Source organism: Panulirus ornatus, chromosome 65, assembly GCF_036320965.1.
Source record: "Panulirus ornatus isolate Po-2019 chromosome 65, ASM3632096v1, whole genome shotgun sequence".
Lineage (NCBI taxonomy): Eukaryota > Metazoa > Arthropoda > Malacostraca > Decapoda > Palinuridae > Panulirus > Panulirus ornatus.
Genome location: NC_092288.1, coordinates 1,126,890 through 1,152,656, shown reverse-complemented (window position 1 = coordinate 1,152,656; position 25,767 = coordinate 1,126,890). Strand labels below are relative to the sequence as shown.

The 25,767-nt window shown below is 39.4% G+C and overlaps 1 protein-coding gene across 5 annotated transcripts in view; it reads left to right on the top strand.

The window, feature by feature from the left end:
• LOC139746567 (uncharacterized) overlaps nucleotides 1–25,767 on the top strand; it is a 133,215-nt gene that overhangs the window by 80,314 nt on the left and 27,134 nt on the right. For all 5 annotated transcript variants that reach the window (XM_071657931.1, XM_071657928.1, XM_071657929.1 and 2 more), the window contains exons 10-12: nucleotides 6,619–6,771; nucleotides 16,745–16,884; nucleotides 22,704–22,811. In XM_071657931.1, the coding sequence (XP_071514032.1) occupies nucleotides 6,619–6,771; nucleotides 16,745–16,884; nucleotides 22,704–22,811 (401 nt within the window). The remainder of the gene's footprint in view (nucleotides 1–6,618; nucleotides 6,772–16,744; nucleotides 16,885–22,703; nucleotides 22,812–25,767) is intronic.

Sequence of the window (25,767 nt, the reverse complement as noted above, 5' to 3'; positions counted from 1 at the left end):
TGTGGGGTTTTCAAGACAGAGTGGTTGTTACAGTAATACTAGGTGTATTCATTGAGTAGTGGTAGAATTACAGAAAATGTCGAAGGAGACTGGAAATTTGAGGACTTTCCTACAGAGAGATGGGCAGAAATTGAGTCTTGGAGGCATGGAACCTAACCAGATTTCATCAACTCCACTGAGATATCATGTCCAAGTCTGAGTTTATTGAAGAAGTTGTGTCAAGACCAGATGTAGATCAAGTAAGAGAAGAAGAAGCAGATATGAAGGATGTGGAGGAATGCTGTTTTGAGTCATCAGCATATGAGTGCATTTGGTTGTTTGTAGATGAAAGGAAATCATTGATAGAGCAAAAGTGTAGGGACACCTCTGTTGATGGAGAAAGAGGGAGAAGCTGATCCATCAGTAACCATGGAGACACCAGACAGAGAGGAAAGTAGATGTTAAGAAGCAAACTGAAAGAGGGAAGCCAAAAGAGTGGAGCTTAGAAATTAGACACCAATGCCACACTGTCAAAAGCTTTGGATATATCAAGGGCAACTGTTTAGGATTCTCCAAAATCTTTCAGGGATGATGACCAACATTAGTAAGATAGGGAAGACTATCAACTGTAGATCTCACCTTTCAGAAGCTGTACTGGTGATTAGAGAAGAGACTGAGATTCAAGGTGTCTGAGGATATGGGATTTGAGGAAGAGTTCAAAGACATTGGAAGCGGTAGATGTCAAAGCAACAGGGCATTAGTTAAAGGAGTTAGAACGGTCATCCTTCTAAGAGATGGGATGTACCAACACATGATTCCAAGAAGGAAAAGTTCTGTATTTAAACAGAAACAGAACAGACGAGTAAGCACAGGTACAAGTTCAGAGGCACACTCTTTCAGTATATTGGGATGGATCCCATCAGGACCATAAACTCTGCTTGTGTCCAGAGAGATAAGTGATTTTCGAACAGTTTAAAAAGAGATAACTGCAAGGGCATAGGATTAGTAAGAGGAGCATCAGGGGTGAAGGAAGGTTGGAGTCATTCATGGTAGAGTTAGAGGATAAACGAATTTTAATTTTTTTTTTCTTTAGGAGTGATGGCTATAGTACCATCAGAAGGGAAAAGTGAAGGAAAGGTGGAGTAACATGTTGGCGATACCCTTAGCTAAAAACCAGAAAGACATGAGTGCAAGAAAAGGAGAGGTTATCACACTCCCTTTGATTTAGGGAATGCTTTCCTTAATGGTTAACATACTTGCAATGATTATTGGCAGTGATAGATGAAGAATGGGAGTCAAAGAAAGGAGACTTTTCCGGGCCTGATATGGCTGATCACTTGCCTGAATAGCCTCAGAACAGGAATGGTTGAGCCAAGGACCAGAAGAGGTTGTCTTGGAGGAACAGGGGATGAATGCATTCATTCCTGCAGCAAAAACCTTTGCTATGCATTTGGCAGAGACAGAGGTATCACCTCATAAGAGACAATAATATACTCAAGGAAAGTCAGTAAAGGTATTTGCAAGTTATTCCAGTCAGCTTTGTTGATGTGCCAATAATTATGTGTAGAAGGGACTGCTAGTTGAGGAGGTGCCATTAAGATAGACGCATATATGAGAGTGTGGTCAGATAAACCAATTGGGAGTGAGATTGTGTAGCTACAGCATGCAGGATTAGAGATGCAGAACAGATCCAGAATATTAGAAGAGTAGTCAAAGCAGTCAGAAATGTGGTTAGGGTGAGTGATAATTGAGAATGGAGAATGTGAGGTCATCAGTCCCCCACCATTTATATAGAAGGAATTTTGACCATTTCCTATGATGAACATTGAAGTCTCCTTGGTAGAGGGTCTCAGATCATGGCAAGTGTTTAGATAGTCAAAGAAAGATATAAAGTTTGTAGAATTAAGAGAGCTGTAGGCAAGACCAAGGAAGAGTCTGGTAGTTGGGAAACAGACCTTGAGTCATATAACATCATAGTTTAGGGACTCAAGATCCTTGAGGCATAAGCACTCACCATCTTTGAACCGGAATTGTGAGTAGAGATTATAGTCGGACATGAGAAAGGGGCTTGTGAGAACATCATTAGACAGCTGGGTCTCAAAAAGAAGTAAGATATTAAGAGAGATACTAGACAAATGGTGTTCAACAGAACAGAGGTTGCTAGAAAGACCACGAATGTTAGTGTGGTGAACAGAAGTTGTGGGAGGGACTGGTATACAACTGTTGTGTGAGCCCCCTTTCTCATTGGCGGAAGAAAGAGGTTGGAACGTGGACATTCTTAGCAATCCATGATGCAGAGGATTAAGGGCCATAGATTTTTTGGACTGTATCATCATTATATTTAAAAGCAGTTTTGTAGCCAGGAGATGGGAAGAGAACTTATGTGAAGAAAATCAGTGGGGTTTGAGTAGTTGTTTGGTGCGTGTAAGGAGTAGATGGTAAGGCTAGCCTGGTGGTCCTATTTTGATAGAACAGAAAAGGAGACAAGCAGTCCTGACATGGAGGGTGTAAAATGGTTCCGCACATCACTTAATATGAAGGTAAGAGGAGAGTCCGCCAGTGCTGTCTATGAAACTGGTGCACATGTCCCATTTTTCTTTGTATGTTTATTGGTTTGCCATTTGTGTATTTTTTTGTGTGAGGTTTTCACAGAACATAATCCCCACAGACAGCAAGAGATGGGTGTATTACAATTTCTGAATTATATAATCTATCAATCTACATCTCTGATGCTTGTTCCCTTCTGGATCTTCCTCAAGGGGGTGGTCACTGTAATAGAGTCTCTATAACCAGTGAATTCCAGTGCCACTTCTCAGCCATTGGTGCCTTACTCTTAACAGGCCACTAGCAGAGAGCAAATCTATCACAGGGTTTGCAGAGCCCCCCCCTCTACCTAATGCTTCTACCTAATGTTTCTACCTGATGCTTCTACCTAAATGTTTCTACCTACTACCTCTGTATATTGTTCCTACAATTTTGCCAAAAGGCAGAGCTAGCATACAGCATTCACCACAGGAAAATCTAGTTACAAAGAATAGGTTGTGTACTGAAGTGCTGGCTCACTTTGTAGCCATCACTAACCCTCCCAATACCCAGGCAGATAGTACTGGTAACATACCTCCCTGGTCATTAGTTGCCTACCAACTACTAACTACAATTATTTAATATGTATAAAAAAAAATTTGATTAACTAATAATTCTGTTACCCAAGATGGCTGATACCCAGTGCACTTCAAGTAACAGAGGTTTTACTGTAGTCCCCCCAACTTGCAGTGTCATTTGAGATGAATATCACTTTGTAAGGGTTAGATTGTGAAACTTTATGCATTTTTTCCCTGCATCTAAAAATTAATTGGCTTAAGATTCATAAGTTCAGTTTGGATTTTACCTGAGTTAGGCATCTCATAAAGACATTTGATACGGAACTTAACCTGTCTCATAACTTGATTGTAATATCACCTTTCGCCATGAGATTTAATGCAGACGTGTTTGATATTTTACAAATGAAATTTCCACCAACTCTTATTTTGCTCCCAGTACTACATGGTACACAAATGTTCCATGAAACTTGTTTTAATGTGCTAGCTTTGAGTGAGTAAGCTTACAAAAGATTTTACAGTAATTATGAAGTTTATTTATGAGGTAGCATCAAGAACAGATGGCTGAGCCTTGGAAGAAAAAAATCCTCATTTGGCCCCCTTTTCCATTCCTTCTTTTGGAAAATTAAAAGAGGAGGGGAGAATTTCCAGCCCCTCACTCCCATCCCTTTTATTTGCTTTCTACTACATGCGGGAAATATGTGAGAAGTATTCTTTCTCTCCCATCCCCAGGGATAAAGTAGTAGGAAACTTATGAAGAGTAAATGCTGTAATCATTGCAAATAGTAGATTATATAAATGCCATGATTTAGAATCCTTATTAAGTTATGGTTGGTGCTGCTATATTTAGCTTTTCAGGATGATAACTATAATGTTGAGACCTTAGACAAAATTAAGAAACTATCAAGCCAACTCTAAGCTGCTGGAAGAAAGTGTTCTTTCCTTTAGTGTATCTTCTCAATTATTCTCTCCTTATCCCTTCATCCTCATTCTGAGTCAAGCATTATAGATAACCTAGTCAAGTAAAAAAGATTCCTAACAATTTTTTATATAGACTTGTTATTCCATAGGTATAAATTTTGATAAGGTTACAGTTTCAGCCCTCCCCTGTGCACTGTCAACTTGTCTTGGACTAACACCATGAATGAATCCATGACAGAAACCATAACTAAAATCATGCCTGAAACCCTTAGGGTATATTCCTCATATTACTCTAAAGAACAAAGATACAGAAATGTATGAAAATTACAATTGTTCTAAGGTCCAGAGAATTGATGGGAATATATCTGTGTCTGTGTGTATGTGAGTAGATGTGTCTTTCTTTGTCTTTTTCTTGGTGTGACCTTGCTGACACAGGAAACAGTGATCAGGTATGAAAAAACTGAAACTGATTAATGAGGTTATATTCTGAAAATACTGTAAACATGACTTATTTGAGTACTTCATGTCATATTACAGTATTCAGAATTCCAGGAACTTTATAAGAATAGGAACTGCAAATGCCACTTTCTTAAAAGGAGTACCAAATTAGAAAAATACTGGAAATCATTGATTCCAGCAGTGACTCAGTTGAAAGCATCCTAGAATTGTTAGAATGCCCCAGTATCTGATATTCTATTCTGTCAAGGGTAACACTAAATGTATGGATGTCATCCCGTGTTCCCATTTTCCCTTGTTAGATTATCTGTGTACATTTAAATATGACAATAATCAAGACCAATATTTTCAACCAGGGTGCTACAGCACACTGGGTTGCCGCCGGCATTACCCAGAGGTACCTCAAAAGTGTCAACTCTTTTGCTCTGCTTTGATTATTTTAACATAATTTGTGTTTAGCATAATTTATGTTTAGTCATTTGTTACCTGAGAAATGTAATTGTTTTTGCAATTCACTGTTCATTCTTATATACTGGTATATACAGAATGTGATACCAACTAATATCTATAGTCTCATGCATAAAGTCGCAGGAATATAATAAAATCTGCCTCATGGTGGTTTCTTTATTTACATTTGTTCGCTGTTCATTACTTGGCTTATTTTTGTCAATTGATGGGTTGACTTCTCTGCAAGAGTAAATGATTTCTAAATTGTATGTACTGGTAACGCCAGCATGTATGATGATTAGGAAATTTTCAAAATTATTTATTTATTTGCATCTTTTTTATTGAAGTTGTAATTGGTCCGTACAACTTTAATTTTATCCAATAATTCAGCTCTTTGAGCCTTCAGTACATGTTCTTACAAGGTTCCCATGCCACTGGTAAAACGGGAAAATCCGGGAATTTTATTTGAGGTGCTCCTGGCCGGAAAAAGGCCTGGAAAACGCGTAAAATTGAAAATGTCCAGGAAAAACCCTTGAAACGGAAGTTAGAAAAAGGTTACTTCCTTTGGGCCTCATTCGTCCCTCGTTTCGTACCCTGAATATACTTTAATACTACATTGCGGCTTTTTTGTGGGACGAGTTGTATGGTATGAATCGAACTGAAATCGCGGTCTCGATAGTGCTTGCTCACATCTGTTATGGAATAATGAAAGCAATGGTTAATAATGATCGTGATGGCCAATTTTTTGAAAAAACGTGCTTCGCATTTGCCAAGTCAACTCTTATTGACTCAGATTGGGTTAAAGTCTTTTTTTCCCAATGCAATATCATTAAATTCAAATACGTTCAAAGATTGCGAAATTTTTATAAATATCGCATGTTTACTTTCAAAACATTTACTTAGCATTGAATTGGAACCAAGAACTTTAACAAATCCTGGAAATATCCTGGAAAAAGCCTTGAATTTTATGTCAGTAAAAGAGTGGGAACCCTGTTCTTAAGGCAACTTTACTAATGGAAAATTTGGTAGGTGTGCCACAAAATAGTTATATGACTTTAGAGTACCATCATTGGAAAAAGTTTGAAAACCCTTGGTCTAGACGGAGCCTTTTTTAATGTGAAGAGATTATTTCCTTGGATATTTAAATGAAAACATTTTTCAGTATACCTCTCATTTTGATCTCAGTGGCCTTTTAATGGCTTTAATACAAAGGAATCTCAAAAAGAGTTAGAAGTTGGAAATAAAAAGCTGGTATACTAAGTAGATGAAGAAGGAGGAAGGGTACCTTCCATGTCAGTTTATGCAAGCACTTATGATGAGACTTTTTTAAGCTTAATCATTTTACATTTTCCTTCAGAAAATTGTGATTCACATACCTTCTATGGCTTAGTATATATAAACTCATATGTGTCCAACCATCCATTAAAAAAACGAGATATTACCTCATAATACAAGTGACTCTCTTTGTATCTAGTCTCATTTTACCTTATTTTAAGCATAGTGTGATATGTAGAGTCTTTCATAGAGATTCTGTATATGAGCCATCTTTATACCAAGTTTCAAGAACCAAAAATCAGTACTCCTTGTATATTTAAAGACATAAGAAAGTAGGTATGGTGATCACATAGTTTAAATGACTTTTACGAGGCTGGGACAATGCCCCCAAATTTTACAGTAGCCATATACTGAAGACTGATATTAACTTTTTATTTTTCAGATCCTGTTGTCAAAAATGATCCTCCACCACTGAATATAATACCTATTGTGATAGGTTTGGCAGTGGCAGTGTTATTAGCAGGCATTGTTTGTGCTTGTTGTGTACTGCAGATGTGCCCACTCTGTGAAGGCTTTAAAGGGCCTTACAGTCTAGGTAAAATCATTGAAGTATTGAGAATTCTTTCTTAAGGGAGTACAAAACTTTTAATCATGTTAAAGGAGGACAGACTTTCATGTATCAGTTTGGTGCAAAGTAATTTTAATATACATATCCTGTCATATATTTTATAATTTAGTATTTAGATTTGTGGAAACACTTTAGCCCACATCAATGAAGCTCTTGTTATTTGCTTGCAGCAAGCAGGAGAATCATGTACATAAGACAAGCAGCATAAGGATTTACGTAATAAAGAATAAGAGGTATGATATGTTGTGAGAACATGGGAAAACAGTGAAGTGTCACTTATGTGTAGATGCCTCTTCCCTATATATTTTCTGTTGAATAGGATCTGCTGATTTCTCTCTCTCTCTCTCTCTCTCTCTCTCTCTCTCTCTCTCTCTCTCTCTCTCTCTCTCTCTCTCTATATATATATATATATATATTTTTTTTTTGCTTTGTCACTGTCTCCCGCATTTGCGAGGTAGCGCAAGGAAACAGATGAAAGAAATGGCCCAACCCACCCCCATACACATCTATATACATACGTCCACACACGCAAATATACATACCTACACAGCTTTCCATGGTTTACCCCAGACGCTTCACATGCCCTGACTCAATCCACTGACAGCACGTCAACCCCAGTATACCACATCGATCCAATTCACTCTATTCCTTGCCCTCCTTTCACCCTCCTGCATGTTCAGGCCCCCATCACACAAAATCTTTTTCACTCCATCTTTCCACCTCCAATTTGGTCTCCCACTTCTCCTCGTTCCCTCCACCTCCGACACATATATCCTCTTGGTCAATCTTTCCTCACTCATTCTCTCCATGTGACCAAACCATTTCAAAACACCCTCTTCTGCTCTCTCAACCACGCTCTTTTTATTTCCACACATCTCTCTTACCCTTACGTTACTTACTCGATCAAACCACCTCACACCACACATTGTCCTCAAACATCTCATTTCCAGCACATCCACCCTCCTGCGCACAACTCTATCCATAGCCCACGCCTCGCAACCATACAACATTGTTGGAACCACTATTCCTTCAAACATACCCATTTTTGCTTTCCGAGATATTATTCTCGACTTCCACACATTCTTCGAGGCTCCCAGGATTTTCGCCCCCTCCCCCACCCTATGATCCACTTCTGCTTCCATGGTTCCATCCGCTGCCAGATCCACTCCCAGATATCTAAAACACTTTACTTCCTCCAGTTTTTCTCCATTCAAACTTACCTCCCAATTGACTTGACCCTCAACACTACTGTACCTAATAACCTTGCTCTTATTCACATTTACTCTTAACTTTCTTCTTTCACACACTTTACCAAACTCAGTCACCAGCTTCTGCAGTTTCTCACATGAATCAGCCACCAGCGCTGTATCATCAGCAAACAACAACTGACTCACTTCCCAACCTCTCTCATCCACAACAGACTTCATACTTGCCCCTCTTTCCAAAACTCTTGCATTCACCTCCCTAACAACCCCATCCATAAACAAATTAAACAACCATGGAGACATCACACACCCCTGCTGCAAACCTACATTCACTGAGAACCAATCACTTTCCTCTCTTCCTACACGTACACATGCCTTACATCCTTACATCACTGCTTCTAACAACTTGCCTCCCACACCATATATTCTTAATACCTTCCACAGAGCATCTCTATCAACTCTATCATATGCCTTCTCCAGATCCATAAATGCTACATACAAATCCCTTTGCTTTTCTAAGTATTTCTCACATACATTCTTCAAAGCAAACACCTGATCCACACATCCTCTACCACTTCTGAAACCACACTGCTCTTCCCCAATCTGATGCTCTTTAAGTGCCTTCACCCTCTCAATCAATACCCTCCCATATAATTTGCCAGGAATACTCAACAAACTTATACCTCTGTAATTTGAGCACTCACTCTTATCCCCTTTGCCTTTGTACAATGGCACTATGCAGGCATTCCGCCAGTCCTCAGGCACCTCACCCTGAGTCATACATACATTAAATAACCTTACCAACCAGTCAATAATACAGTCACCCCCTTTTTTAATAAATTCCACTGCAATACCATCCAAACCTGCTGCCTTGCCAGCTTTCATCTTCCACAAAGCTTTTACTACCTCTTCTCTGTTTACCAAATCATTTTCCGTAACCCTCTCACTTTGCACACCACCTCAACCAAAACACCCTATATATATTTATTATTTATTTTGCTTTGTCGCTGTCTCCCGCGTTTGCGAGGTAACGCAAGGAAACAGACGAAAGAAATGGCCCAACCCACCCCCATACACAATGTACACACACACACACACGCCCACACACGCAAATATACATACCTATACATCTCAATGTACACATATATAAACACACACAGACACATACATATATACCCATGCACACAATTCACACTGTCTGCCTTTATTCATTCCCATCGCCACCTCGCCACACATGGAATATCATCCCCCTCCCCCCTCATGTGTGCGAGGTAGCACTAGGAAAAGACAACAAAGGCCCCATTCGTTCACACTCAGTCTCTAGCTGTCATGCAATAATGCCCGAAATCACAGCTCCCTTTCCACATCAAGGCCCCACACAACTTTCCATGGTTTACCCCAGATGCTTCACATGCCCTGATTCAATCCACTGACAGCACGTCAACTCCGGTATACCACATCGATCCAATTCACTCTATTCCTTGCCCGCCTTTCACCCTCCTGCATGTTCAGGCCCCGATCACTCAAAATCTTTTTCACTCCAGATTTCCACCTCCAATTTGGTCTCCCACTTCTCCTCGTTCCCTCCACCTCTGACACATAATATCCTCTTGGTCAATCTTTCCTCACTCATTCTCTTCATGTGCCCAAACCATTTCAAAACACCCTCTTCTGCTCTCTCAACCACGCTCTTTTTATTTCCACTTATCTCTCTTACCCTTATATTACTTACTCGATCAAACCACCTCACACCACACATTGTCCTCAAACATCTCATTTCCAGCACATCCACCCTCCTGCGCACAACTCTATCCATAGCCCACGCCTCACAACCATACAACATTGTTGTATATATATTTATTTATATTTATTTATTTTCCTTTGTCGCTGTCTCCCGCGTTAGCGAGGTAGCGCAAGGACACAGATGAAAGGATGGCTCAACTCACTCAGATACACATGTATATACATACACGTCCACACACGCAAATATACATACCCATACATCTCAACGTATACATATATATATATATACACACACAGACATATATACACATGTACATAATTCATACTGTCTGCCTTTATTCATTCCCATCGCCACCTCGCCACACATGAAATAACAAGCCCCTCCCCCCTCATGTGTGCGAGGCCGTGCTAGGAAAAGACAACAAAGGCCACATTCGTTCACACTCAGTCTCTAGCTGTCATGTAATAATGCACCGAAACCACAGCTCCCTTTCCACATCCAGGCCCCACAGAACTTTCCATGGTTTACCCCAGATGCTTCACATGCCCTGGTTCAATCCATTGACAGCACGTCGACCCCGGTATACCACATCATTCCAATTCACTGTATTTCTTGTACGCCTTTCACCTTCCTGCATGTTCAAGCTCCGATCACTCAAAATCTTTTTCACTCCATCTTTCCACCTCCAATTTGGTCTCCCACTTCTTGTTCCCTCCACCTCTGACACATATATTCTCTTTGTCAATCTTTCCTCACTCATTCTCTCCATGTGGCCAAACCATTTCAAAACACCCTCTTATGCTCTCTCAACCACACTCTTTTTATTACCACACATCTCTCTTACCCTATTATTACTTACTCGATCAAACCACCTCACACCACATATTGTCCTCAAACTTCTCATTTCCAGCACATCCACCCTCCTGCGCACAACTCTATCCATAGCCCACGCCTCGCAACCATACAGCATTGTTGGAACCGCTATTCCTTTAAACATACCCATTTTTGCTTTCCGAGATAATGTTCTCGACTTCCATACATTCTTCAAGGCTCCCAGAATTTTCGCCCCCTCCCCACCCTATGATTCACTTCCGCTTCCATGGTTCCATCCGCTGCCAAATCCACTCCCAGATATCTAAAACACTTCACTTCCTCCAGTTTTTCTCCATTCAAACTTACCTCCCAATTGTCTTGACCCTCAACCCTACTGTACCTAATAACCTTGCTCTTATTCACATTTACTCTTAACTTTCTTCTTTCACACACTTTACCAAACTCAGTCACCAGCTTCTGTAGTTTCTCACAAGAATCAGCCACCAGTGCTGTATCATCAGCGAACAACAACTGACTCACTTCCCAAGCTCTCACATCCACAACAGACTGCATACTTGCCCCTCTTTCCAAAACTCTTGCATTCACCTCCCTAACAACCCCATCCATATACAAATTAAACAACCATGGAGACATCACACTTCCCTGCCACAAACCTATATTCACTGAGAACCAATCACTTTCCTCTCTTCCTACACATACACATGCTTTACATGTTCGATAAAAACTTTTCACTGCTTCTAACAACTTGCCTCCCACACCATATATTCTTAATACCTTTCACAGAGCATCTCTATCAGCTCTATCATATGCCTTCTCCAGATCCATAAATGCTACATACAAATCCATTTGCTTTTCTAAGTATTTCTCACATGCATTCTTCAAAGCAAACACCTGATCCACACATCCTCTACCACTTCTGAAACCACACTGCTCTTCCCCAATCTGATGCTCTGTACATTCCTTCAGCCTCTCAATCAATACCCTCCTATATAATTTCCCAGGAATACTCAACAAACTTATACCTCTATAATTTGACCACTCACCTTTGTCCCCTTTGCCTTTGTACAATGGCACTATGCATGCATTCCGCCAATCCTCAGGCACCTCACCATGAATCATACATACATTAAATAACCTTACCAACCAGTCTCAACAATACAGTCACCCCCTTTTTTAATAAATTCCACTGCAATACCATCCAAACCCGCTGCCTTGCCGACTTTCATCTTCCGCAAAGCTTTTACTACCTCATCTCTGTTTACCAAATCATTTTCCCTAACCCTCTCACTTTGCACACCACCTCGACCAAAACACCCTATATCTGCCACTCTATCATCAAACACATTCAACAAACCTTCAAAATACTCCATCTCCTCACATCACCACTACTTGTTATCACCTCCCTATTAGCCCCTTCACTGAAGTTCCCATTTGTTCCCTTGTCTTACGCACTTTATTTACCTTCTTCCAAAACATCTTTTTATTCTCCCTAAAATTTGATTTGAATGCAAAGGTGAGTATTGTCGCAGGGTATAATTGGTATACATGCGGTGTTCAGTGTTGTAAATGGAAATGGTAAAGATCTTGTAGATTTATGTGCTGAAAAAATTGGGAATACCTGGTTCAAAAAGAGAGATATACATAAGTATAGGTATGTAAGTAGGAGAGATGGTCAGAGAGCGTTATTGGATTACGTGTTAATTGATAGGCGCACGAAAGAGAGACTTTTGGATGTTAAGAAGAGGTGCAACTGGAGGGTTGGCTGATCATTATCTTGTGGAGGCGAAGATGAAGATTTGTAGAGGTTCTCAGAAAAGAAGAGAGAATGTTGGGGTGAAGAGAGTGGTGAGAGTAAGTGAGCTTGGGAAGGAGACTTGTGTGAGGAAGTACCAGGAGAGACTGAGTACAGAATGGAAAAAGGTGAGAACAAAGGAGGTAAGGGGAGTGGGGGAGGAATGGGATGCATTTAGGGAAGCAGTGATGGCTTGCGCAAAAGATGCCTGTGGCATGAGAAGTGTGGGAGGTGGGCAGATTAGAAAGGGTAGTGAGTGGTGGGATCAAGAAGTAAGATCATTAGTGAAAGAGAAGAGAGAGGCATTTGGATGATTTTTGCAGGGAAATAATGCAAATGAGTGGGAGATGTATAAAAGAAAGAGGCAGGAGGTCAAGAGAAAGGTGCAAGAGGTGAAAAAGAGGGCAAATGAGAGTTGGGGTGAGAGAGTATCATTAAATTTTAGGGAGATTAAAAAGATATATTGGAAGGAGGTAAATAAAGTGCGTAAGACAAGGGAACAAATGGGAACTTCAGTGAAGGGGGCTAATGGGGAGGTGATAACAAGTAGTGGTGATGTGAGAAGGAGATGGAGTGAGTATTTTGAAGGTTTGTTGAATGTGTTTGATGATAGAGTGGCAGATATAGGGTGTTTTGGTCGAGGTGGTGTGCAAAGTGAGAGGATTAGGGAAAATGATTTGGTAAACAGAGAAGAGGTAATAAAAGCTTTGTGGAAGATGAAAGCCGGCAAGGCAGTGGGTTTGGATGGTATTGCAGTGGAATTTATAAAAAAAGGGGGTGACTGTATTGTTGACTGGTTGGTAAGGTTATTTAATGTATGTATGATTCATGGTGAGGTGCCTGAGGATTAGCGGAATGCTTGCATAGTGCCATTGTACAAAGGCAAAGGGGACAAAGGTGAGTGGTCAAATTACAGAGGTATAAGTTTGTTGAGTATTCCTGGGAAATTACATGGGAGGGTATTGATTGAGAGGGTGAAGGCATGTACAGAGCATCAGATTGGGGAAGGGCAGTGTGGTTTCAGAAGTGATAGAGGATGTGTGGATCAGGTGTTTGCTTTGAGGAATGTATGTGAGAAATACTTAGAAAAGGAAATGGATTTGTATGTAGCATTTATGGGTCTGGAGAAGGCATATGATAGAGTTGATAGAGATGCTGTGTGGAAGGTATTAAGAATATATGGTGTGGGAGGCAAGTTGTTAGAAGCAGTGAAAAGTTTTTATCGAGGATGTAAGGCATGTGTACGTGAAGGAAGAGAGGAAAGTGATTGGTTCTCAGTAAATGTAGGTTTGCGGCAGGGGTGTGTGATGTCTCCATGGTTGTTTAATTTGTTTATGGATGGGGTTGTTAGGGAGGTGAATGCAAGAGTTTTGGAAAGAGGGGCAAGTATGAAGTCTGTTGTGGATGAGAGAGCTTGGGAAGTGAGTCAGTTGTTGTTCGCTGATGATACAGCGCTGGTGGCTGATTCATGTGAGAAACTGCAGAAGCTGGTGACTGAGTTTGGTAAGTGTGTGAAAGAAGAAAGTTAAGAGTAAATGTGAATAAGAGCAAGGTTATTAGGTACAGTAGTGTTGAGGGTCAAGTCAATTGGGAGGTAAGTTTGAATGGAGAAAAACTGGAGGAAGTAAAGTGTTTTAGATATCTGGGAGTGGATCTGGCAGCGGATGGAACCATGGAAGCGGAAGGGGATCATAGGGTGGGGGAGGGGGCGAAAATTCTGGGAGCCTTGAAGAATGTGTGGAAGTCGAGAACATTATCTCGGAAAGCAAAAATGGGTATGTTTGAAGGAATAGTGGTTCCAACAATGTTGTATGGTTGCGAGGCGTGGGCTATGGATAGAGTTTTGCGCAGGAGGATGGATGTGCTGGAAATGAGATGTTCGAGGACAATATGTGGTGTGAGGTGGTTTGATCGAGTAAGTAACGTAAGGGTAAGAGAGATGTCTGGAAATAAAAAGAGCGTGGTTGAGAGAGCAGAAGAGGGTGTTTTGAAATGGTTTGGGCACATGGAGAGAATGAGTGAGGAAAGATTGACCAAGAGGATATATGTGTCGGAGGTGGAGGGAACGAGGAGAAGTGGGAGACCAAATTGGAGGTGGAAAGATGGAGTGAAAAAGATTTTGAGTGATCGGGGCCTGAACATGCAGGAGGGTGAAAGGAGGGCAAGGAATAGAGTGAATTGGAACGATGTGGTATACCGGGGTTGACGTGCTCTCAGTGGATTGAATCAGGGCATGTGAAGCGTCTGGGGTGAACCATGGAAAGCTGTGTAGGTATGTATATTTGTGTGTGTGGACGTATGTATATACATGTGTATGGGGGTGGGTTGGGCCATTTCTTTCGTCTGTTTCCTTGCGCTACCTTGCAAACGCGGGAGACAGCAACAAAGCAAAAAAAAAAAAATATATATATATATATATATATATATATATATATATATATATATATATATATATATGGTAGCGGGGGGCTGGAAATCCTCCCCTCTTGTTTTTTTTAATTTTCCAAAAAAAATGGAACAGAGAAGGGGGCCAGGTGAGGATATTCCCTCAAAGGCCCAGTCCTCTGTTCTTAATGCTACCTCGCTAACGCGGGAAATGGCGAATAGTTTGAAAAAAGCGACAAAGCAAAATAAATGAATAAATCAATGATATTACTCTTGGTATTAGGGTTAGAGTTAATAACTGAGATGACATTACTCCAGCCAATACAATGATCATAGTTTTTAACGTGATTAAACAAGGCATTTGATTCTTGTCCCGTTCTTATACTATATTTATTTTGCTTAAGTCTAACAGAAAGATCCTCACCAGCCTGACCGACATAAAATTTATCACAATTTCCACATGTCATTTTATAGATGCATCCAAGAGAATTTTCTGGTGAATTCCTGATTAAGATATTCTTTATAGTATTATTGTTGCTAAAGGCAACATTTACATTAAAGGATTTAAGCAACATGGGAAGTAAAATGAAAATATTATTAAAAGGGAGAACTAAAAGATTCTTGGTGTCAATGGGAGGTTTGGGCTCAACTCTATAAAATGATTTCTTTGCTAACTTAAGGGATTTATCAATGAAAGATCTAGGGTACTTTAACTTAGATCCAATAGAATATATCTTCTCAAACTCATCATCAATAAACTCTGGACTGCAAGTTCATAATGCCCTAAGGAACATGATAATGAAATGATGATGATTTAACTCTATCATGTTGAGATGAGTAATAATGGATATATGAGCATACATTGGTGGGTTTTCTATATATGCTAAACTTAAACTTGTTTCCTTGCCTATGGATCATACAATCTAAAAATGGTAACATACCATTATTTTCATTTTCTACAGTAAATATGATAGAAGGTACTAAATTGTTAAGGGGAGAAATATTTGTAAATTTTCATTCGTTGGCCAAACACAAAGAACATCATCTACATACCTAAACCAAATTGCATTAGAAGGTAAGATATCCTTTAGTAATTTTGTTTCAAAAAATTCCATATAGAGATTACTTAGTACAGGTGAAAGAGGGTTACCCATTGCCATACCAAATTTTTGAGCACAATAATCTCCATTGAATTGAAATACACAGTCTTTTATACACAATTTTATCAGTTCAGTGAAAATAGACTTTGAAACAGGTAAAAGAATATCATCCAAGACATCAGATAGATATTCTAAAAGGTCATCAACTGGAACTTTAGTGAAAAGTGAGGAAACATCAAAATTAATTAGTTTGAAATCAAAATTAACATTGATATTGTTTAGCTTGTTGACTAAATCTATATTGTTCATGATATTAGAATTTGATACCTTACCCACTAAAGGGCTTAATAAAGAAACTGAACTCACTATAGGTCTTGCTGGAAAATTCTGTTTATGTGTTTTGATAAGTCCATACATATATGGCAATGAAGGGGACAAAGATGACAAACTTTTGATAAGAGAACTAGTACCTTTCAACAATAACTTTATTTCTTTATTGAAATGAGAATTAATTGCTTTTAAGGGATTTTACTAACTTTAGAATATGTTGTGTCATCATTTAGAAGATCATTCATTTTAGATAAATAGTTACTTTTGTCTAAAATCACAACAGTGTTAGCCTTATCTGCTTTAGTGATATGTGTATCCTTGTTCTTTTTTAAGGTGTTATTAGCTCCTATAAATCTTTTTTAGTTTTCTTTTTTTTAACCTAATTGCTTACTTACTTTTGCAGAAGGATGATTGGATGTAATCATTTAGTTCCTTGACTCTTTATCATTGATTTTGTTGCAGATGAAGCCTTTCTGACATGGTTTCCTTGGATGTGGAAATATTTAACTAGAAGTTTGAAAAAAGTTATATTTTGATTTTTTACTCTCAGTTTCAGGCTCTCCAGGAGCAGAGCTCAAGGAAAGTCAAGTAGTTCTTCTGGTTTGGACACCATATGGCCCACATGGAGCTGACTTTGTCCCCATTATCAGAGCCTTTAAGAAAATTCTTCAGTCCTACTGTAACTGTGAGGTGATCATGTGACTTTTATCTGTCATTTTGTACCTTTGTTTTCTTCTTTTTTTACCATCATTTAAAGAGCAAAAATTTCTTAAGAACAATAGACATCCTTTTTATCATCTAAGATTTATTCAGCCCTGTACAACTATATTATCATCCATACTCAAAACGTCTCAGGAATTATACACATCCTTAGAATTTTCAAGCCCTAATATTTCTAATGACTATTGGATCTCATTTTGTCGTACCAACCCATAAGGAAAAATTTGTATACATCCTCTGCACTATTATTATTATTATTATTATTATTATTATTATTATTATTATTATTATTATTTATTTATTTTTATTATACTTTGTTGCTGTCTCCTGCATCAGCGAGTTAGGGCAAGGAATCAGACGGAAGAATGGCCCAACCCACCCTCATACACATGTATATACGTACACGTCCATACACGCACATGTACATACCTATACATTTCAACATATACATATATATACATACACAGACATATACATATATACACATGTACATAATTCGTACTTGCTGCCTTTATTCATTCCCATCACCACCCTGCCACACATGAAATGACAACCTCCTCCCCCGGCATGTGCATGAGATAACGCTAGGAAAAGACAACAAAGGCCACATTCGTTCACACACAGTCTCTAGCTGCCATGAATAATGCACCAAAACCACAGCTCCCTTTCCACATCCAGGCCCCATGAAACTTTCCATGGTTTATTTTCAGTGCTCCCAGAACTTTCGCCCCCTCCCTCACCCTGTGACTCACTTCTTCTTCCATGGTTCCATCCGCTGCCAAATCCACTCCCGGATATCCAAAACACTTCACTTCCTCCAGTTTTTCTCCATTCAGACTTACCTCCCAGTTGACTTGTCCCTCAACCCTACTGTACCTAATAACCTTGCTCTTATTCACATGTACTCTCAGCTTTCTTCTTTCACACACTTTAGCAAACTCAGTCACCAGCTTCTGCAGTTTCTCACCTGAATCAGCCACCAGCACGGAATCATCAGCGAACAACAACTGACTCACTTGTGTGGTTCTCAGTGAATGTAGGTTTGCGGCAGGGATGTGTGATGTCTCCATGGTTGTTTAATTTGTTTATGGATGGGGTTGTTAGGGAGGTGAATGCAAGAGTTTTGGAAAGAGGGGCAAGTATGAAGTCTGTTGTGGATGAGAGAGCTTGGGAAGTGAGTCAGTTGTTGTTCGCTGATGATACAGCGCTGGTGGCTGATTCATGTGAGAAACTGCAGAAGCTGGTGACTGAGTTTGGTAAAGTGTGTGAAAGAAGAAAGTTAAGAGTAAATGTGAATAAGAGCAAGGTTATTAGGTACAGTAGGGTTGAGGGTCAAGTCAATTGGGAGGTAAGTTTGAATGGAGAAAAACTGGAGGAAGTAAAGTGTTTTAGATACCTGGGAGTGGATCTGGCAGCGGATGGAACCATGGAAGCGGAAGTGAATCATAGGGTGGGGGAGGGGGCGAAAATCCTGGGAGCCTTGAAGAATGTGTGGAAGTCGAGAACATTATCTCGGAAAGCAAAAATGGGTATGTTTGAAGGAATAGTGGTTCCAACAATGTTGTATGGTTGCGAGGCGTGGGCTATGGATAGAGTTGTGCGCAGGAGGGTGGATGTGCTGGAAATGAGATGTTTGAGGGCAATGTGTGGTGTGAGGTGGTTTGATCAAGTAAGTAACGTAAGGGTAAGAGAGATGTGTGGAAATAAAAAGAGCGTGGTTGAGAGAGCAGAAGAGGGTGTTTTGAAATGGTTTGGGCACATGGAGAGAATGAGTGAGGAAAGATTGACCAAGAGGATATATGTGTCGGAGGTGGAGGGAATGAGGAGAAGTGGGAGACCAAATTAGAAGTGGAAAGATGGAGTGAAAAGGATTTTGTGTGATCGGGGCCTGAACATGCAGGAGGGTGAAAGGCGGGCAAGGAATAGAGTGAATTGGATCGATGTGGTATACTGGGGTTGACGTGCTGTCAGTGGATTGAATCAGGGCATGTGAAGCATCTGGGGTAAACCATGGAAAGTTTTGTGGGGCCTGGATGTGGAAAGGGAGCTGTGGTTTCGGGCATTATTGCATGACAGCTAGAGACTGAGTGTGAATGAATGGGGCCTTTGTTGTCTTTTCCTAGTGCTACCTCACACACATGAGGGGGGAGGGGGATGGTATTCCATGTGTGGCGAGGTGGCGATGGGAATGAATAAAGGCAGACAGTGTGAATTGTGTGCATGGGCATATATGTATGTGTCTGTATGTGTATATATATGTGTACATTGAGATGTATAGGTTTGTATATTTGTGTGTGTGGACGTGTATGTATATACATTGTTTATGGGGGTGGGTTGGGCCATTTCTTTCGTCTGTTTCCTTGCGCTACCTCGCAAACGCGGGAGACAGCGACAAAGCAAAATGATAAAAAATAATAATTATTATTATTATTATTATTATTATTATTATTATTATTATTATTATTATTATTATCATTTTATTATTATATTTGATTGCTGTTTCCCACGTCAGTGAGGTAGCACCAGGAAATAGATGATGAAAGACCCATCAACTTATATACACACATATATACATGCACATACACATACACATATGCACATGTACGTATTCATACTTGCTCACCTTCATCCATTCCCAGTGCGACCCTGACCTACAAGAAACAGCATCGCCACCCCTGCGTCAGCATGGTAGCATCAAGAAACAGACGAGGAAGGGCTACATCTGCTCACACTCAGTCTCTCGCTGTCATGTGTAATGCACTGAAACCACAGCTTCCTGTCCACATCCAGGCCCCTCAGACCTCTCCATGGTTTACCTGAGATGTTTCACATGCCTTGGTTCATCCATTGACAGCACATCAACCCCAGTATACCACATCATTCCAATTCACTCTATTCTATGCACACCTTACACCCTTCTGCATGTTCATGCCCCAGTCACTCACAATATTTTCCACTCCAACTCTCCACCTCCAATTTTGTTTCCTGCTTCTCCTTGTCCCCCCACTTTTGACACATATCCTTTTTGTCAACCTTTCCTTACTCATTTGTTCCATACGTCCAAACTGTATATTATCAACCCAAAATATCATAAGAATCATGCTGTCTATCCATCTTTATATGTATCACTCATTCTCTCTAGGAATTCCCATCAAAGAATGTCCTTCTTTGCATATACCATTTCATATATTCTTCCCCATTTCTCTACCTCCAGTACTCCTCCATTCTTTTTTCCCTTGTCACAGGTGGTCATCCTCTCACACAAACTCCTTTGATCATTCTGTTGTACATTCTCCTTGTAAATGATGTCTTGCATGCTTTCCATGTGCCCAAACCACTTCAAAGTATCACATTTCACCCAGTGTGCTGCTCCACAGATAATTCCTTTTGCATTCTATGCCATACTGAAGTTCTTATACATCCCATCATTACTTTCTTCATTCCAGCTAGTCATATCCATTACTTCTCTCAAACAATTCATTTCCACAGCCTATATTATTGACCTCTGTGAATCATCCCATGCCCTTGTTTTGTGAATAAGAGTAAGGTTATTAAGTTCATTAGGGTTGAGGGACAAGTTAATTGGGATGTTTGTTTGAATGGAGAAAAATTGGAGGAAGTGAAGTGATTTAGATATCTGGGAGTGGACTTAGCAGTTAATGGAAACATGGAATCAGAAGTGTCACAGGGGGGGGGGGGGGGGGGGGGGGGTGAAGGTTTTGGGAGTGATGAAGAATGTTTGGAAAGAGAGAAAGTTATCTCGGAGAGCAAAAATGGGTATGTTTGATGGAATAGTAGTTCCAACAATATTATATGGTTTCAAGGCATGGCCTATAAATAGGGTTGTACAGAAGAGGGTGGAGATGTTAGAAATGAAATGTTTGAGGACAATATGTGGTGAGGTTGTTTGATCACATAAATGATAAAATGGTAAGAGAGATGTGTGGAAATGAATAGAGTGTGGTTGAGAGAGCAGAACAGGATGTGTTGAAATGTTTTGGACATACGGAGAAAATGAATGAGGGAACAAGAAAAAGTGGGAGACCAAATTGGAGGTGGGAGGATGGAGTGAAAAAGATTTTGGGTGATTGGGGCCTTAACATACAGGAAGGTGAGAGGCATAGAAGGAACAGAATGAATTGGAATGTTGTGATATACTAGGGTTGACGTGCTGTCAGTGGACTGAACCAGGGCGTGTGAAATGTCTGGGGTAAACCATGGAAAGGTCTGTGGGGCCTGGACTTGGGTAGGGAGCTGTGGATTCGGTGCATTGCACATGACAGCTAGAGACAGTGTGAACGAATGTGGCCTTTTTTTGTCTGTTTTCGTGGTGCTACCTTGCTGAAGCAGGGGGTAGCAATGCTGGTTCCTGTGGGGCAGGATAGCACTGGGAATGGATGAAGGCAAGCAAGTATGAATATGTACATGTGTATATATGTGTAAGTCTGTGTATGTATATGTATGTATGTGTATATGTTGATATGTATATGTATGTATATATACATGTATGTGCATCCATGTATATATGTTTATATGAGTGGATGGGTCTTCATCTGTTTCCTGGTGCTACCTTGCTGAAGGAGGAAATGGCAATCAAATATGATAATGATATACATAGTAGGTATCCCTGTGTTTCACCCAAGAAATCTGGGTAATGGGTCTTCACAGCACATAGAAAATATGTGTATGTGCCTCATAAATATAAGTTAAATTCACATTTGTGACAGTCAGTGGGGGACAGCACATACCACCACTCCCTGCCTGTCACCAACACAGCTTGGATACTTTTCTTGCTTGTCCCCACCAATTTGTAATTAGTATAGCCTTTATATGTCGTAGCCTTTATCTTCTTATACATCCTAAACATAAGGCATGCTGTCTTTTTTTTCTTTTTATTTACTTTGATTATTGACTACTAAATGAGTCATGGGAGCTCTGAAATCTAATGCCTTAATGTTCATAGGAAGGGTAAACCATTGTATGTGTGACTTGCTCACATGGGGAGCAATTGGGTTTTAGAAAATTATCTCTGCAAAACCTCTAAATAATCTCTGCAAAACTTTTAGATAATCTCTGCAAAACTATCTGTGCAACCTGAACCAGGGCAAAGTAAGAGATGTTTGTATAGGGCTAAGTTTTGTCTTTCATTTCTGCTATCTGTCTTTTGTCATGCTGCTCTGCTGTCATCATCATAGATTATTCAGGCTTTGACAGATATGCTGAATTTTACGATATGGTTTGGTGTCAATAAATTTCAGTACCAATTAAATCTTCATTTAGGATGTCAAATTATTGCTAAAGTTTGACTTTTAGTTTTCTATTCAATGTAAAGAATGACATGGGTGGTTGGATACCCTATTTTCCTGTTACATATTAGTTGTGAATGATTTTACTTAGGGATATGAATTTCTGTGATTTTGCCAACATTACTCTCAGTCTACTCCTTGCTCTGCATCTATTTTATTATTTTGTTTCCCATCCTCCTCTGTATCAAAATATTCATTTGATATTTAATTTTAAAGGCTAATACTTGTAATTTACATTTAATTTTTTTTTTTTTTTTTTTTTTTTTTTTTTTTTTTCCAAAAGAGGGAACAGAGAAGGGGCCCAGGTGAGGATATTCCCTCAAGGGCCCAGTCCTCTGTTCTCAACGCTACCTCGCTAATGCGGGAAATGGCGAATAGTATGAAAAGAAAAAGATTACTACTCCTGTAGTTGAAACATTATCCATAGTCTAACCCTATACTCTAACATACCCAAATCTTCACATTTTATGTTATGTCTTACAGGTGTATGACTACTTGGACCTTTTATCTCTCCCAGAGGAGCAGCGACATCATCTTTTGGAGACTCCCATCGCATGGATCGACACCCTCCTTGCAAAAAGTAATGTAAAGGTAATGTCCTTTGTTTCCAAATCTTTAAATCAGCAATGATGACATTCATAAGCCTTTCAAAGTTTTCCCTGCTTACCCCCCAAATGGTTGCGGTATAGATTTTTTTTTTCACTCCCAAAAAATAAATGGGCAATGAAGATACTTATTAACTTCACTGAGTGTAGCATATTATGTATATACAAACTACTCATTCCAGTGTGATTCTCATAATGCATTGAAAATGACTGATGGCACAGAGTAAAGAGTAACAGTGAGAGAGTAGAAGATACAATGATTTCATAATGACGAAGTACTAATATTAAACAAAGTAAAATGATTTTGTCATGATTGATAATTAATGTTTAGCTAAGTTGAATGATTCCATAATGATGGAAGCTGATATTTAAGAGCTTATTTTTTTGCATTTATATAGAAGAATTTAGAATTAGTACTTTATCATTGATACATAATGTTATGAAGGCAATAATATTTCTGATATATCCTGTGCAGTGAAATAACTCAGGTGCCATTTTAACTTCATGAATAATGCTGACCTGTTGTAGGCATGTGTCCTGTCAGGTAAGAGTTGCTTTTCCCACATTTAAACTCGTTCATGAATAATGCTGACCTGTTGTAGGCATGTGTCCTGTCAGGTAAGAGTTGCTTTTCCCACATTTAAACTCGCATGGGAAAACTTTAGATAAGTTAGGTTATGTAAGCTAGCCATGTATATCTGAGCTGTGCGATATCACTCAGCTGCTGTAATTGGTACCCATTTATATTTTCACATAAAGAAGGAAAGATGAAAAGCTGGTTGAACTGCATGGCCCTCTGCCCATGGTGATGATCACCAAAGTCAGGCAGATTTAGTCAGCAAAACTAACTGCTACATCCTTTAAATACTACTGACATAAACTTATTCTTTAGGTATGGGCTATGTAAATGAATTTACATTTCAAGTTTCCCACCTTTTGTTTGTTTAAAAAACTGCCGTAACTATCATGTATGATTTCCAGACATCAGTGTGGTCTAGATTTATCTCTGGAAAGAAAATCTACCACCAACTGTTGCATAGAAAACCAGAACTTTGTATCCTTATAGCAACCTTCACTGCTTCTAGGAATCTTGCACACTTTATAACAGATTCTAAAGATCTCATTTTATTCCTCATGGAGCTATGATTAGGTATGTTTGGATTGTTGTTTATTGTTTTCCCTCATAATCTTTCTTTTTCTGACTTTTTATTGTTCATAAAGTTGGCCTGTAGTAGGTTTCCAGGGAACTAATGTGGCCTTATTGGTCAGGTATGTTTAATTTTTTTTCTTTAGCATCATAATTTTTCCCTTCATAAGAAAAAAGAAATACTAAAATGCTCCTAAACCTATCTTGTAAGAGGTTCAAGGAAAGCAACATAGCCATTAAAAGGTTAAAAGAAGGTTAGGGTGTTTTAACAGTGTTTAGGAAAGTTTACAACTTGTGATAAATGTAGCTATTCCTATATGTCCATATTATCAGTTTCATTAAATCCCTCCTCATTGCTAACTTTGTTTATGGATATCTGACTCTGAGGTAATCCGAGATGTTACTAAGATAGCTCACTTAAACTGCTCACTTTAGTACGTGGTGGGTGTTCAGTATCATGTGACCCCACATTATCTCCAAACCCTCAGTAATTTATATTCTTAGAGACTTTTTCTTAAGACAGAACAGCACTACATCCCACCATGCCAGTAGGCTCATAAATGATGGAGTAGTTCATAATTTTCCATGTAGCATGACTTGGGAACAATCTGCCATGGCTCTGTTGTAGGTACAGTATCTGCTTTAACTGACCTTAGTGTAGCAATAAGTTGGTCCACTTTGTTAGAGGTGTTAGAGAGTGATGTGATAGTCAATAGGAACAGTGTCAGTCTTCCAAATCACAGTCAAGAGACCTCAAAATATTGATAAGGCTTGATGATGGTAGGTTGATGTGGCCTTCATGCGGATGAAGTGCCTTTGATAAGTCTCTGAACTTGGCAACTTGTCTTATGGCAATGGGTGTATTGTTATTAATCGTGTTTTTGTATCCCTCTCTCAGTTCCACTCTCAAGCACAGATTAAGCATAACATTCTTAATAATGCTGCTAAAGCATGTAACTGTACACGTCCTATGAATCCCAATAAGTCACACCAACATACAAGTCCAAGTGGGCATTTGCCTCATGCTGTGTTAAGGGAGGGGGAAGCATGAGGTGGCATGATGCCGAGCTTTTCCTATATTGTACATATACATGAAAATACAGTAAATATATACGCCAACTTATTCCTAGTATCTGTTTAGCAGCCAGCCCCAAAGGAAAGGATGAGCACCAGGATTGACCATGAATTGACTTCCCTGGAAGGAGCTTAAACCTAGATTTTTTGATTCATGAACAGAACTACAGGAGTCTTTGAAATTACTTTTACTTTGAATCAAATTTATTTTATTTATTTTACTTTGTCACTGTCTCCTACGTTAGCGAGGTAGCACAAGGAAACAGATGAAAGAATGGCCCAACCCACCCACATACACATGTATATACAGACACATCCACACTTGCACATAAACATACCTATACATTTCAACGTATACTTATATATGCATTATTATATTATTATTATTATTATTATTATTGTTATTATTATTATTTTTTTTTTTTCTTTTTCTTTTTCTTTTTTTTTTTTTTTTTTTTTGCCGCTGTCTCCCGCGTTTGCAAGGTAGCGCAAGGAAACAGACAAAAGAAATGGCCCAACCCACCCCCATACACATGTATATACATACGTCCACACACGCAAATATACATACCTACACAGCTTTCCATGGTTTACCCCAGACGCTTCACATGCCCTGATTCAATCCACTGACAGGACGTCAACCCCGGTATACCACATCGATCCAATTCACTCTAGTCCTTGCCCTCCTTTCACCCTCCTGCATGTTCAGGCCCCGATCACT